Below are 13,613 nucleotides of genomic sequence, written 5' to 3' on the forward strand. Positions count from 1 at the left end.
AAAATAAAACATCTTCATTAAAATAGTAACATTTTTAGCGCCAATATATGTTTATACATGTATATTTGTATGTGTGTTTTCAACTGTTATATATGCATCTTCACATTAAAAAAATTGCATTTTATTGTTATGCATGACTTATATTTATTATCATGCATGATTTATATATAAGATAAGAATAATTTTCCACCCTAAATATTACAGTATTTACAATGGTATAGATTTCAGTATAGCAATATTTTTCATTTAAAAATACTTCTGCGTTTATTGCAGTGGGTACGCCTTATTACATGTCTCCAGAGAGAATACATGAAAATGGATACAACTTCAAATCTGACATCTGGTCTCTAGGCTGTCTGCTATATGAGGTAACATTGATAAATCCAGTAAGCTTAATACATTGATGTGTTTTTGCTTTATTAGATGTATCAGTTTCTGTTCTAGGATTCATCTGTATATTTTGCTTCTTAACGAGATAGCCATTTAGTGAGAAGCTGCTTTTAAGCTAAATATAAAAATAATGCCATGTGAGCTTTTACAGTAATTTCAGATATGTTATGATTGACCTGATCAAGACTTGCCTTTTAGTGAACTTTCTAAAAATACATAGATAGTAATTTGTTGAAGACTTTAGGCTTAGTTTGGTAAGGATTATAGTCTTGAATGTCGAATGAAAAGCATTTTTTTTTTCTAAATTTCTCTAAATGTTTTAACAGGCTTTAACAAAATACAACTATGAAAACAATGCATATATGCATTCAGCATATGTAATAGAACTGATTGAGAGTATGTGGTTAATTAAAATAAAAACAATTGAAGTATATTTTTATACTCAAGTTTCATTTGTTTGCAGTTACCAGAAATCTGACTAACAATAAAGAAATGAGACTACAATGCACACATATGCATCACTTGGTTTAATTTTTATGAGCATAGCTTTTGAAGCAGCAGTTAAAAAAGATTGGCTTATCTTCAGTTTTCTTTGCTTGCAATTACTGAACTTCGATACATTTATTAAGCCCTAAAATATAGACATAAATTAGGTTACGTATAAATACCTGTATATAACATTCGGCAATGAAAAAGTAAAGATGTATGGCAAACTTCCTACAAAATTAATGAGTTTTGCCTTAAGAAAGGCATGCAAGATTGGCCCTTAAATTAACTACATCCTCATACTTTGTAGTGTATCTTTTTACAGATCTATAGAATATAAACTTGTGTTAAATAATGTTTTGAACAAGTACCTTTCCCACTATATAACACAATGATATCTATTTGCAGTCCAAACTCACCCCCTTCTTGGAGCTCAGCTTTATTGATAAAGAAATGAACAATAAAAGAACAAAGTTCAGCTAAATACTTCTTTCTAGGCATAGTTGAATCTAGCGTTTCTCCCTTTGGATTCCTTTACCCACACCTAAATCCTCTCTCTCTATATCCAGGTGAGGTAATAAGCCATCTGCTCCATTGAGGGTGCGCTGCACTTCAATTAAAAAACCCGTGGCTGGCCCATGGCAGCTGACTCGGGTTTGCAGGGCTTGGGCTGCGGGGCTGTTTATTTACAGAGTTGATGTTCGGGCTTGAGCTGGAGTCTGGGCTTTATGACCCTGCAAGGTGGGAGGGTCCCAGAGTTCAGGTTCCTGCTACCTCAGCCGGAACATCTACACTGCAGTTAAGCAGCCCCTCTCGAGTCAGGTGGCATGAGCCACCTGCGGATGTCTAACTGTAGTGTAGACATGCCCTGAGTCAGCAGAACTCACTTAACATTTTCCAGCAAGATCAGCATCTCTAACAGCCTATACCACATATGGATGAATTGCCTTCAGTTTTTTATATTAAGTATCTTACACACACACACTTATTAAAACAGTGCCATAAATATGAATATCTTTATATACGCAAATTATATTTCTGCCCCAAAGAACTTGCAATTCTGCACGCAATTATTACTTTCAGTCATGGGGACTATTCACAGTAGTAAGTACTACATCTGGTAGCAAATGTTTGCAGGATTGGCCCTAATTTGAGACTTGATTGTGCGTGGGGATCCCCTAGCATTGATATCTGTGCTCTTGCAGTGTTCCATCCTTGAAATGGATGGGATTCACACAAGAACAAATAGAAACATTAATCTCATTTCAGGATGAGGGCCTTGAGGAGAATGTCTTGATTTTGATGTTATTAATTGTGGGTTTGTTATTTTTAAACTTGGGATTATGTTTATATGGAAACAATAAATGAAACATTCAGTAAGCAGCTAGTGCATAAAATATTTTGTGTTTTTACAGTTAATTTATTTTTTTTGGATTATAAACTATCAGATAGGAAGAAGCATGACTTGCAGTTCACAAGAATTATTTTCTGAGCTTGTCATTTTGGTATTGTGTACAGTATATTAAATACAGTGTGTGAATTTGGAGTATTTCTTTTTTATTTGGGCTACTTTGAAGTAATTACTTTGAAGTAATTTTAGAAGAACTTAATAGAATAGACAGCAGGACATGTCTTACAGAAATAGAATCTGTATTGCCATCTTTTATGACCAAATAAATACCTACTTGAATATTTTTCCTCAGATGATTTTTAGAATTTCCATATGGCAATAAATTATTTTCAGTGGTTTGAAAAGTTTTACCTGGATGGTACTTAAATATGACATTTAGAGAACAGAACAGTTGTTATATTTCTTATATTCAAATGTATTATATAATTGCACTGTATCAAATAATCTTCAAAATATATTTCTAATGGTTAGGCTTTTGAGGCTTTATTTACATTATTGTTAATTCTGCAACATGATAGACATTGCTTTTTTGCTGGTCCTTTGCGTGTATCATTGAAATATTAGGCATTGTAAACTCATGTTAGAACATGTAAATAATTCTTATTTTTGTTCGTTGTTTTTTCAGGTGTGTGTGTGGGGGGGGGGCGGAAGGTCTTGTGATGCTTTCAAGTTATGGACTAATAATTTGCGTATCAGTGCAGTTTTCCCCCTAAGCAGATTTCCCCAAATCAAATCCATTCAGTTGTTGATTCTACAAGATAAAACAGGAGACTCAGAGAGACCTAAAAAGAGTTTAATAACTGTTGCATGCTATCTTTTCAGTTCTGCAGTTTTCCTTCTTTTATAAGGGGTGCTGACCCACTTTTAGGCTTGTTGCATGCGCTAATTAAATCACTCATCAAAATAAAGCCATACAGTATTAAAGGTAACTAAATCTCGTTTCCTCTGTCTCTGATAGATGTTTTGTGTATCATTTGCATTTTAAAGTGTTTATTGTATTAATTGCATGGTTCATGCTAATACAGTTTTTTTAATTTCTCCAATTTAGTTAGAGGAAAATTCTGGCTTGTTCATGACCTCTCAATAAAGGTCTAATTGACATTCTATTAAACCTCCTCTCAGTTATGTTTTAATCTGATTTAATATTTAAATTATAGGAAATTAGTTAGATTCTAGTTAATATTGCATTATATTATTTTGTATCCTATCCTACTAAAAGGTTTACTGTTTAATAATAAATATTAACACTGCATAGTTACTAAGGTTTTTGAAAGCATGTTTTAGACTCTGAAAATTAGACTTTCAAATATTCCTGAAACCTCAAAAACTCTACCACTGCAGTTTTAATTGATATGCAACAAAGTAGACTTTACTAATTAAAATCAAGATGCTGTGCTTTTGCTACATGGACCTTTACATGGAAAAGTAGGTTTTACACATTTCCTTTTATTGTTCAGCGCAGCAATTGCATCCTTACAGGGTTGTAGGTTGGTGGCTTACGGTTCAAAAAAAAAGAGAGCTGCCACCAGCCCCGAAGACAGACAGTGGGCTTTCGTCCCTCAGCCACCCCCAGAATACTAATCAGGAAAGTCAGACCCTGGAGGTCAGGGAGCAAGTCAATCATTCTAGCGATCGTCTCAGTGTGGAGGATCAAATTAGCCTGAAAAATTCAGCTGCTGGGAGGAGAGGGCGAGCAGCTGTCAGGGGCAGCAGCGAGATGCACTAATGAACCAGATGAATAGTGCAAAAGCTTGAAAATAAAAACAGGACAGTTGACATTTTTCATCTGTCAAAGCAGGAGATGCATGAAAATATAGTATTCCTGTTTTAACTCCTTAGGGGACATTTGAATTTTTTTTAACACTGCAGCATTCAAACAAAAGTACTTTTTAATGAACACCTAGTGTACAAAAATGAGTATCTGTGCATTTATTTAGAATTTCTGCACGTGTATGGATTCTGTGCTTGATTTTTGTTCTTTAGGCCTGCATTTTTAACATTATTTTAAAGATAAAATATGCTGTCATGTAAATCCAGGAATTACCATTATAAGAGTAGTACATTTCTAGAATTATTTTTCTTGGGTGCAATCTTACATTTGTCTTGGAATTGTTAAAAACCAGTATTTTTATTTCAAGTTAATATGAAATTAATATACAAAACTAGATTGGGTTTTATATCAAATATAATGAAAGTATATCAAATTATTTTTTTCTAATTTTTCTTTTCATATTTGTTCCCCATAATATCAGTTATCAACAGTGCTTAGGCCATGAAAGAGTTAAAGTTATATCTGGAGGACCATAAGACAGATGAGAGCCATTTTCAGCTTGTCCTGTCCCTGCTGAAGCTCACTGAGTAGCACAGCATGGACTAGCGTGTTTCACACACACTCTGCATGTCTGGGGAATGTACACATTGTCCTTCCAAAATCAAACTTATTAGCACATGTAGAAAAGGGTGACTGGCTTTGGGGCAGCATTGCGCTCAGAGCAGCATTCGTGCAGCTACGGTTCAAAGATTTAGAAGGTTTTGAACAGAATGCAAAGATTTTAAATGAATTTTTAAGTTAGTAATCCCGCTAACCACAGTATTTGTCTGCACTTTAAATGTCAAGTTATAGTACCGTCTTAAAATAAATGTTAGGTTCACTGATGTCATTTTTAAGTTGCTCATTTCTTTAACAGAGTTCTCCCCAAAAGGTGCTTATGCTTCTTGATTGCACATGAAAGTTGTACTGATGCTCGCAGATAGAGGATTTTTAAAATCTTTGAGCTACTGCTACAGGATATATCTGTAATACATTGCAAGCTGCCTTTTGAATAGAATATGGCATTCCACATAGAATCTAGACTACATTTTTTTCAAGGGTCCTTTCTTTTTTTCAATGTGTTGTATATGAAATAGCATTCTATAGCATTTTCTTAATTTTTAAACTGTAGTAAGGTATCTAAGTGGTGGTCCAAAGCTACTACTGCTATCCAGTATTTAATTGTTGCTTTAGACCATATATTTTCTCCAATTAAATAGGATGTGTAATTGTTTGTTTTCAATGGATCTTGTGAAAGAAATGTCATTGTTTTATTTTGTCTTTTGCATTTGGGACATGGGAGACCTTATATCTTAACAGCATAAACTGTGGCTAATAACTCAATTTTACTTCCACTAGATTATGAAGTATAAACCAATTATTACAGTATATGAACTATTATGATCAGTATTGCACCATAAATCTGTCCATTAAGCACACCGGTTTATATTAACAGTTTTAGAACTGTTGCGTTAGTGCTATAAGCAGAGCAGTCAATCGGAAGTTGGTATGAAATCTTACCATTAAAATAGATTTTTTAGCAAAATGTTCCTTTTAAAAAAAATCTATGTACATTTAACTATGTAATTTTTTTATACAGATGGCTGCACTGCAGAGTCCCTTCTATGGTGACAAAATGAACTTGTACTCTCTGTGCAAGAAGATAGAACAGTGTGACTATCCACCTCTTCCTTCAGATCACTATTCAGAAGAAGTAAGTCATTTTCCTTTCCATGAGCCAGATCCTCAGCTTATGGAAACTGGCATAATTCTAGTGAAATCAATGGATATATGCCAGTTTATCCCATCTCAGGATCTATCCCATGTGTTTACCTGTGTTGTTAAACTTGCCTAAATGTTAATGTCTATGATGACATTTCTGGTATCCTTTTTAAAAATGATTGGGTTTAATGGTTCAAGGAGCATGTTATTTCCTCCTTAATTTCTTTGACCTGTTAACAAAGGGTCACTCATTCTCTATATTATGTGATGAATTTAAAAAAAAATTACTCACAAATATGATTGACACAGTTGACTTTTCCAGAATACACGATACATACTCCGTGTAGTAGTGGGATTGAACCTTATATCTATATTATGTGTTTCTAAAAGCACAGTTATAGAAAATGGCTCTCATCTGTCTTATGTGGCACAATAAATTGGTGAACTAGCCTTTCTTTAGAGATTTAGATAACAATAAATGTGGATTAAGTTGCTAGTAAAAATGAGTTTTGGTCCCCACCTGATCCCAATTTATCCCTATTACAAATTTTACCACACAATTTGGCACAGATGACACTCTTCAAAAGAGAGTGGCCAGTGCCTGTAGTAAGAGGGGATTTTCAAGTTAGGATTGGAGAAGCATACCAAGAATATGCCCCCACAATGGCTGGCTCAAGCCAACGCTAATCGTTTTTCACTAGCATCAGTGCACCAGGTTTTGTTTTGTTTTGTTTTTTTAAAAGGCAGTAAAATAAAAGGAAAGCAAAAGGAGAGAGCAAAATAAATGCAAATATTTTTTCTAAACCATCATGACCTCACATGAGAAAAATATAAATGTGTATATGTTAACGGACTGAAATTCCAGTATTGAAATCCTTTCCCACTTTGAAACAAATGGAGCAAAGTGATAAAAGCTGCAAACCAGAGAAGAGGTATTAGCAACTAATTCTAACTTAATTCAGTCTCCATGAATTAAAATTGTGTTGAAAATGGATATAAACACTACATCTGAAATGTTTTTAATAAACATAAAGCTTTGTGCTACTTTGCTTAAGGAATGGAAGTTGTAATTCTGCACCATGAATCTATTGTTTTCAGAGACAGGGACTATTAATAAAAGATTGCTGTCCGGTTTCTCTTTGTTTTGTCATATTTATGGGGACAATTTTTTTCCTCTGTGAATAAAATTGGACTTAAAAAAGATAATTAGAATGCCTTTACGAAGGATGTAATGGTGATCTATCCTTTATGTAGTTTATGCAGTATGTCTCTGGCTTTCCAATTAATTGTTTTACATTGGCCATTTTTAATTATTATTTTTTTGTAGGATACAAATATGGCAGTTCATATAACCAACTTCAGAACGGGAGGTCTAGAAATACAGTAGGGTGTGAACAGTAATGCAAAATGATAGCAAAAATGTCAGGGGCCGTTCTTTGTTGTGTCATTCATGCTGTCTTCCTTTTTCCATGAAGCGCATGAATATTTCACATATCGGCATCCTCATCCTCTATTCTTCTTGACTAATTTTCAGACTGTCTGAATTTGCATTTCACATGGTAGCTGATTAGGAGATGCCGAGTGCAGCAGTGAAGCCTCAGCAGGCGGTTACCATGGTGACCTTCAGCAGGATTTTAATGATGATACCACTAGTGGTTCGTTGAAGTCGGCCTGCCTGCAGGGCTACTTCACTGCAGCTAAGTGTGAAGTTGGATATGCGGATTCTCAGCTAAGGGGCAAATATCAAAGTCTGGCCCAGATAGAAGGTCTTAGAGTGGGAAAGGGAAATAGATTCCACCTTTTACTTACTCTGTATAGTTTCCAGTTTTGAAAAGCGATACAAAGCAAAACATGTTATATTTTCCTCATTACAAAATAGATGTGCTCACGCACACAGGATAAATCAATTGTTTTTAAAATCATTTGGAGTACTAGTGTTTTGTGACAAACTAAAAGAGCAAGAGCTACAATACCCTTTATAAATATAGGAAATAATTACTTAACAAAAGGAGTAAAATATATATAAAGTATTAAGAGACTGTAATAATGTTACTTTGATCTATTGTGACATAAAGAATCCTGCCTAGTATAAAAACCTTTGAAAAATTGCTATATTAGTAAATGACTTTTTTTCTTAAAAATGTAGCTTTTATTGTGAATGAAAATACTGTGCAGACTTGGAACTACTGAAGAAGAAACAAACAGACTAAGTGTTATCTGTCAGTTTATGGTGATGTCCTTTTCTTCTGCACTAGAAAATTTAGACCTCGGACCTTTATCCAGGTTGGAAGTGTACTCAGTTGAGCAGTAAAGTTTAGAGATTACTGAACTCCTGAAACCCACTTGAATGCCTGATATTCTGTAAAGATTAATTTGATAAAAGAATAAATGCACTCTCAAACAGAAGTGTAAACACGGTAGTTACAAAATGTACGAAATGTTAAAATACATTTCCTGTACGCTAATTTAATTAGTTCTGAGATAAAACTGGCATTTAAAATTGAACTAACTTATTATAAGGCTCATTTTTATTTTAATGATCAGCATCTGTATTATGAGATCATAGCTTCATAGGAAGTTATCCAAAGATACACATGGTAGATTTTCACTTTTGTATGTTTGTCCACATTTCTCATAGCTGTAAAGTTCTGACCAATAAAATTGCAGTAGAAGTTGTGACATATTTCCCCAGCAGTGAATCACAAACCAAGATTTTCAAATGACTAGTAACTTTGGGTATCACAATTTTTGGGTCTCCAACTATTGGAATACCTTAAAAATGTTTGATTTTTCTGGCAGCGGGGTCCATTGTGAAAATGAGGCTCCTTCATGGTGCCTCCAGTTGGACAACCAGAATCACTAACCATTGTTAAAATCATGGCCACAGCATCTAGCACAAAGCATTGCTTTGTGTGTTGGGGAGTGGAGAAGAACTTTATATCCTGATTTAGGTCCCTTTGTGATTTCTCAAGAGTACATGACCAGCAATCCTAACTGATAGGGATTCCATACACTCCTCAGTGATGCCCAAGCAGTATTTAAGCTGAAAAAAAGCCAGCAGATCCAGAGTTGCAGTATTCTCTGCTAGTTTTCTTGCCTGCACTGAGAGATGAATCAGCAAGAATATCTCCTGCTCTGAACAAGAATAATTTTTTCCAATTTAAAACTGGAGTCTTTACCAAAATTTCAGGTTTTCAGTGCAAAGTTCTTCCCTGTCATAGTTTTAAGTCTTTTTTTTCTGACTTGAGGGACATTTATTTATTTGGTGGCTGACAAACCTATTAAAGCTTAAGAAATATGTGCTACTGCTCCCTGTCAGGCTAAGCTCCAGGCTAAAGGCAGTGACTGTGCTAAGTCCACAGAGGAAGTTAAGCAGCATAATCAGCCAAAGAAGGATGCAGTGACGAGATGCAACAGGAGGTCCCTCCAGTTCAGTCACAGCCATGTCTGCCTTCAGCATAGAGCCTGATGGCCATCCAATGCCTTACAGGACAACATTGCTATCCCTGCAGTATAGCCTGCTGACATTAAAATCCTGGGCTTTATTCCCAGGGTTTGTCAATGTCTGCTGTTCATCCATAGTTTTATGAGAACCAGAGGGCCTGACAGAGGCTTCCTGTAATTATTGAAATAGATACTCCTGGCAGTGGGAAAAGGAGCCAGAATCCTACATCAGGCAATCTAGCAACAACTGTCTCCTTTCCTTTCACAAAAGATCGGTATAACAATTCTTATGTTCCTGTGTTTACAAAATGTTTCATGGTCATAACATTTTTCCTGTGCAGGATGAAAGTGAATATTTTACTTTTTCCACATGATTGGTTATTCAAGGATGACACTGAGCAAGAATTCCAAGAATCAGTGTGTGCCACCATCATGATGTTGGGCACTTATCATGAACCCTGGTGACTCCACAGTCCTAGTTTGTTCTTTAAAGTACTGATGAACCCTATTAGACCCAGCTCAACTCTGAACTTTTCTGGCCCAGGACAGGTTCTTGCACATTCTTGCTGTGTCAGAAAAGATTTGTCAGATCCAGCAATTATGAGCAAGGATCAAGCTGTAGATACAGACTCTTGACCCAAAGAAGTGTTGTTGTGGTATCCATAATATGGCTTCATATAAGGCAATCTCAGTGGGCCCACAGTTTATCATTGATCTCAAGGCACCTGGACTCATGCACTTTCAATATAAATAACTCTTACATATACTGACTTGCTGGTGGCCCAGGGCTCCGAACCACATTCCTCCGAACCACACTGCAGTAGCCACAAGTGTATTCTGGCTAGGATGTGAGGAATACATACAAAGGAGCTTTGAATAAAAGGGACATGGTCTCTTCGGGAAGCCTCCTTACAAACATTTTCTAGAAATGAGGCAATTCTTTTATACACTGAAAAGTTCCATAGATATGAAATTGCAAAAGGTGGACAATCAGGACACCACATTTCACATATATTTGAAAATACTTACAAACAATTGTGGCTATAAAGGATGGTTAGGGCTAAAAATATAGCTGATTAGTGGTGCCATTTTGCCCATTGGTGGTCCTTAGGAGTGAATCTCCATGTCCACTTCTGAAGCTTTGTACTATTACATAATATGTGGTGTGTTAACAGTAGTAATTTCACAGGAAGATGTCATTGCAACTGTACCAAGATTCTGGGGCTGAAATATGCACTTTCAGCTAGATAGAAGTTCAGCTTGCTTAAGAAATTAATAAAAATATCACTAAGTCAAGCAGGGATTATGAATCGGTGGGGGAAAACTTTACCATCCTTTTGTTAGCTTTTGAGATAAACACCTCCATGCATAGTCAGCAGCATGAAAGAAGGATAGAGTGACCTTCCTGAGCAAGGCTCCCTACCCTTTTCATATTTAAATCTCCCTTGAAGACAAACTTCTGTTATGTTGCCTATAGTGAGTTTACTTGACATATATTAAATGAAAAAGAATAAAAGAACATGATGTTTTTTATTTCCCTACTCATAGCTATATATGCCCCAATCCTTCAAGGACTTAAGAATGACTTTATGCACTATGAGAAGTCCTATCGACATCTCACAGGGTGAATTAAGCATATTTGTAAATTTTTGCAGGATCAGGGCCATATTTTGTAAGAGATTACATTTAATATCTTTATATTTTTCTTACAAATGGGGTTTACTTACAGGGTTCTTTTTGCAGGGCCGGGGCCTCAATTCCTCTGTAGTTCTCTTCCTGTTGGTCTTGTATGCTGGCTGAGCTGCTCTGCATTTGGCCTGGTTAATTTGCCGATCTACGTGCCCGGTAGCTCATGATATGTTCCTCCTATTTATTCCATGTGGGATTTTAGACTCTTTTCTTGTATTTTTTGCATTGCAGAAAGGCAACTTTTTATGATTAAAAAATAGACTTATATTTTATGAACTTCAGTATCCACCCTCCGGCCCCCTCACCTCCAAATGATTTAGCCCAATTGTTCTCTTTTGTTAACGGAACAGAGCTCTGAATATTGGCTGCGAGAAGCGGTGCAATTTCTTTTAAATTCCCATGATTAGTATAGTCGAAGTGTCTGTGTATTTAAAAGAGAATATTACCAAATTTACTGCAGTTAATTTTTGTTAAAAGAATCCTCTCTAGTCTTTAAATGGACCACTACATAGTCAACACTAACTTAAATGTGTCTCCCCAAAATACTTTGCATTTAACAAAATATTGAAATTCTCCTTGTCAAAGTGAAATTAGCTTTCTGGATACTGTGTAGGTGTCATCAAATAAAAAAAAAATTACCGTACATAGATGTGACATTAAGTTTGAAAATTTAAGTGTCCAGAACTCAGAAAATGTAAACATTAAGTGCAATATTGTTAAGTTAGCGCTTGAATTTTCTGACTCCTGTGCATTTAGTTCATATAATTTAACATCCTTTTGGGAAAAAGAACAGGAGTACTTGTGGCACCTTAGAGACTAACAAATTTATTAGAGCATAAGCTTTCGTGGGCTACAGCCCACTTCTTCGGATGCAAATCCTTTTGGGGTTTTTTAAAGAGATTTGTGGCCAATGCATTTATTGTGCCACTGCTGTATGAAAGCATATTTGAATATGCAGTTTATCATGCCATTGAATAATCATGAGGGTGAAGGAGCCACTGTTCTTGGTGCCCGGCAGAGGTTCCAGAAGGCTGTATTTGGTGCAGTAATCACAACTATAGTTTTACAGTAATTGTACTTGCATATTTTGTATACAAGTACTTTTGATGGTATGGATGCCTTGGAGGATTTGACAAAATGTCAGGGAGGATCAAAAATTTGTGACTTTGGTAAGGAGATTCAGGAGGGTTTGACACAGTGATTTAAGAGAAAAGTATAGGAGGAATTTTGTATCTGGTAATTGCTGGTAAGGGCTAGTATTCTAATAAGCAATCTCTAGGGAAGCAGGTTCTAGAGTGCAGACTGCCTTGGAGAATATGCAAAATTTGAAATAGATGACAAATTTGCTCCATCTGAAAGGTCAGTAGACTGACTGGATACCTTCTAATGTCACTGAAAGGAACTGGGGAGGGAAGAAGAATCCTAACCATTTTCCATCTTCCAAATAGCAACAGGGAGTACCTAGAAGTTCCAGTAGCCTTCCTCCTGTATCCCAGGCCATCTATTTCTAAATTTGTGGACTCTGAGGGGCTCAGTGGACTCTGGGGCTTGTCATATTAGAGATGTGTGTGCTCCCAGATAGAGGCATGCTTGTATATGTTTCTGTCTGCAAGTTGTGCACTTAATTCAATACGAAAAAAATAGAACCTAATCTAAAGGCCTTTGAAGTGTTCATTTCATGACAAACTTTCCGTATAGATCTATGTGTGACTCAATTTCAGCATTTTAGAATATAAGGCCTCAAACAATACACACAAGTCACACTATTGAATTCAGATAAATAGTTTATACATACATGTAGTCTTATTTTGAAGTTACTTATGTATGCACAGGATAGGGGCCTAAATCTGGTATTCACTTTCCCTGAGGAAGTACAATGAAATGTCATAAAAGTGAAATGATTATCTGTGGTATAGAGTAAATCTGAATGCAGTCCTACCACACTTCCACAGTTTCAGCCACTCTTACTTAATTTAAGAACTTGAGAAAGCACTACTAACACTTGTCAACTGGTATTATTTATTGGCTTTCTTATACATTATTGTTTTCCTTTTCTAGCTGCGACAATTAGTTAACATATGCATCAACCCGGATCCAGAGAGGCGACCAGATATAGCCTATGTCTATGATGTAGCGAAACGTATGCATGCACACACTGCAAGCAGCTAAATAGACAAAAGATCATGAAGAAAAGAACCAGAAATTTTCAAGTATTTTTGTGCAAATCCTCCCACCTCTTTTTCATCTGTGTTACATAAATGTAGTTATTCAGAACAGACTGATGTGCTTTGAATTGTGAACCAGTTTACACACAAGCTTCCTGAGGTGTTTTTTTACCAATTTGTAGTTTAAAAATATAGGTTTAAATGGTAAATAAAAAACAGATTTAAAATGTAAAGTATACAATGGAAAATAGTGGTTCCTGACAGCTTTAAAAATAGTGTATTTTCACTATGTATTTTCAAATGTATTTTGTTAATAACAAAATTGTAATCAGTTGGGAGTTCAATTCTAAAACATCATAGCACTGCAGTTTTGCACGATATGGATATTAGGCTTATTACCTAGAAACAAAATGTTTGAATCTTTCTCACTTTTTATAACTTATGGAAGTTATGAATCAACACAATTAATGAGTTTATTTTAATTTTTGTTCTACAA

The 13,613-nt window shown here is 35.5% G+C and overlaps 1 protein-coding gene across 2 annotated transcripts in view; it reads left to right on the top strand.

Annotated features, from left to right (window-relative positions):
* NEK7 (NIMA related kinase 7) overlaps nt 1-13,385 on the top strand; it is a 113,695-nt gene extending 100,310 nt beyond the window's left edge. For both annotated transcript variants that reach the window (XM_029912432.1, XM_029912433.1), the window contains 3 exons: nt 274-368; nt 5,698-5,811; nt 13,011-13,385. In XM_029912432.1, the coding sequence (XP_029768292.1) occupies nt 274-368; nt 5,698-5,811; nt 13,011-13,121 (320 nt within the window). In that variant the 3' untranslated portion in view covers nt 13,122-13,385. The remainder of the gene's footprint in view (nt 1-273; nt 369-5,697; nt 5,812-13,010) is intronic.
* The last annotated feature ends 228 nt before the right edge of the window (nt 13,386-13,613 follow it).

Source organism: Terrapene carolina, unplaced genomic scaffold (assembly GCF_002925995.2).
Source record: "Terrapene carolina triunguis isolate 2854851 unplaced genomic scaffold, T_m_triunguis-2.0 Scaffold211, whole genome shotgun sequence".
NCBI lineage: Eukaryota > Metazoa > Chordata > Testudines > Emydidae > Terrapene > Terrapene triunguis.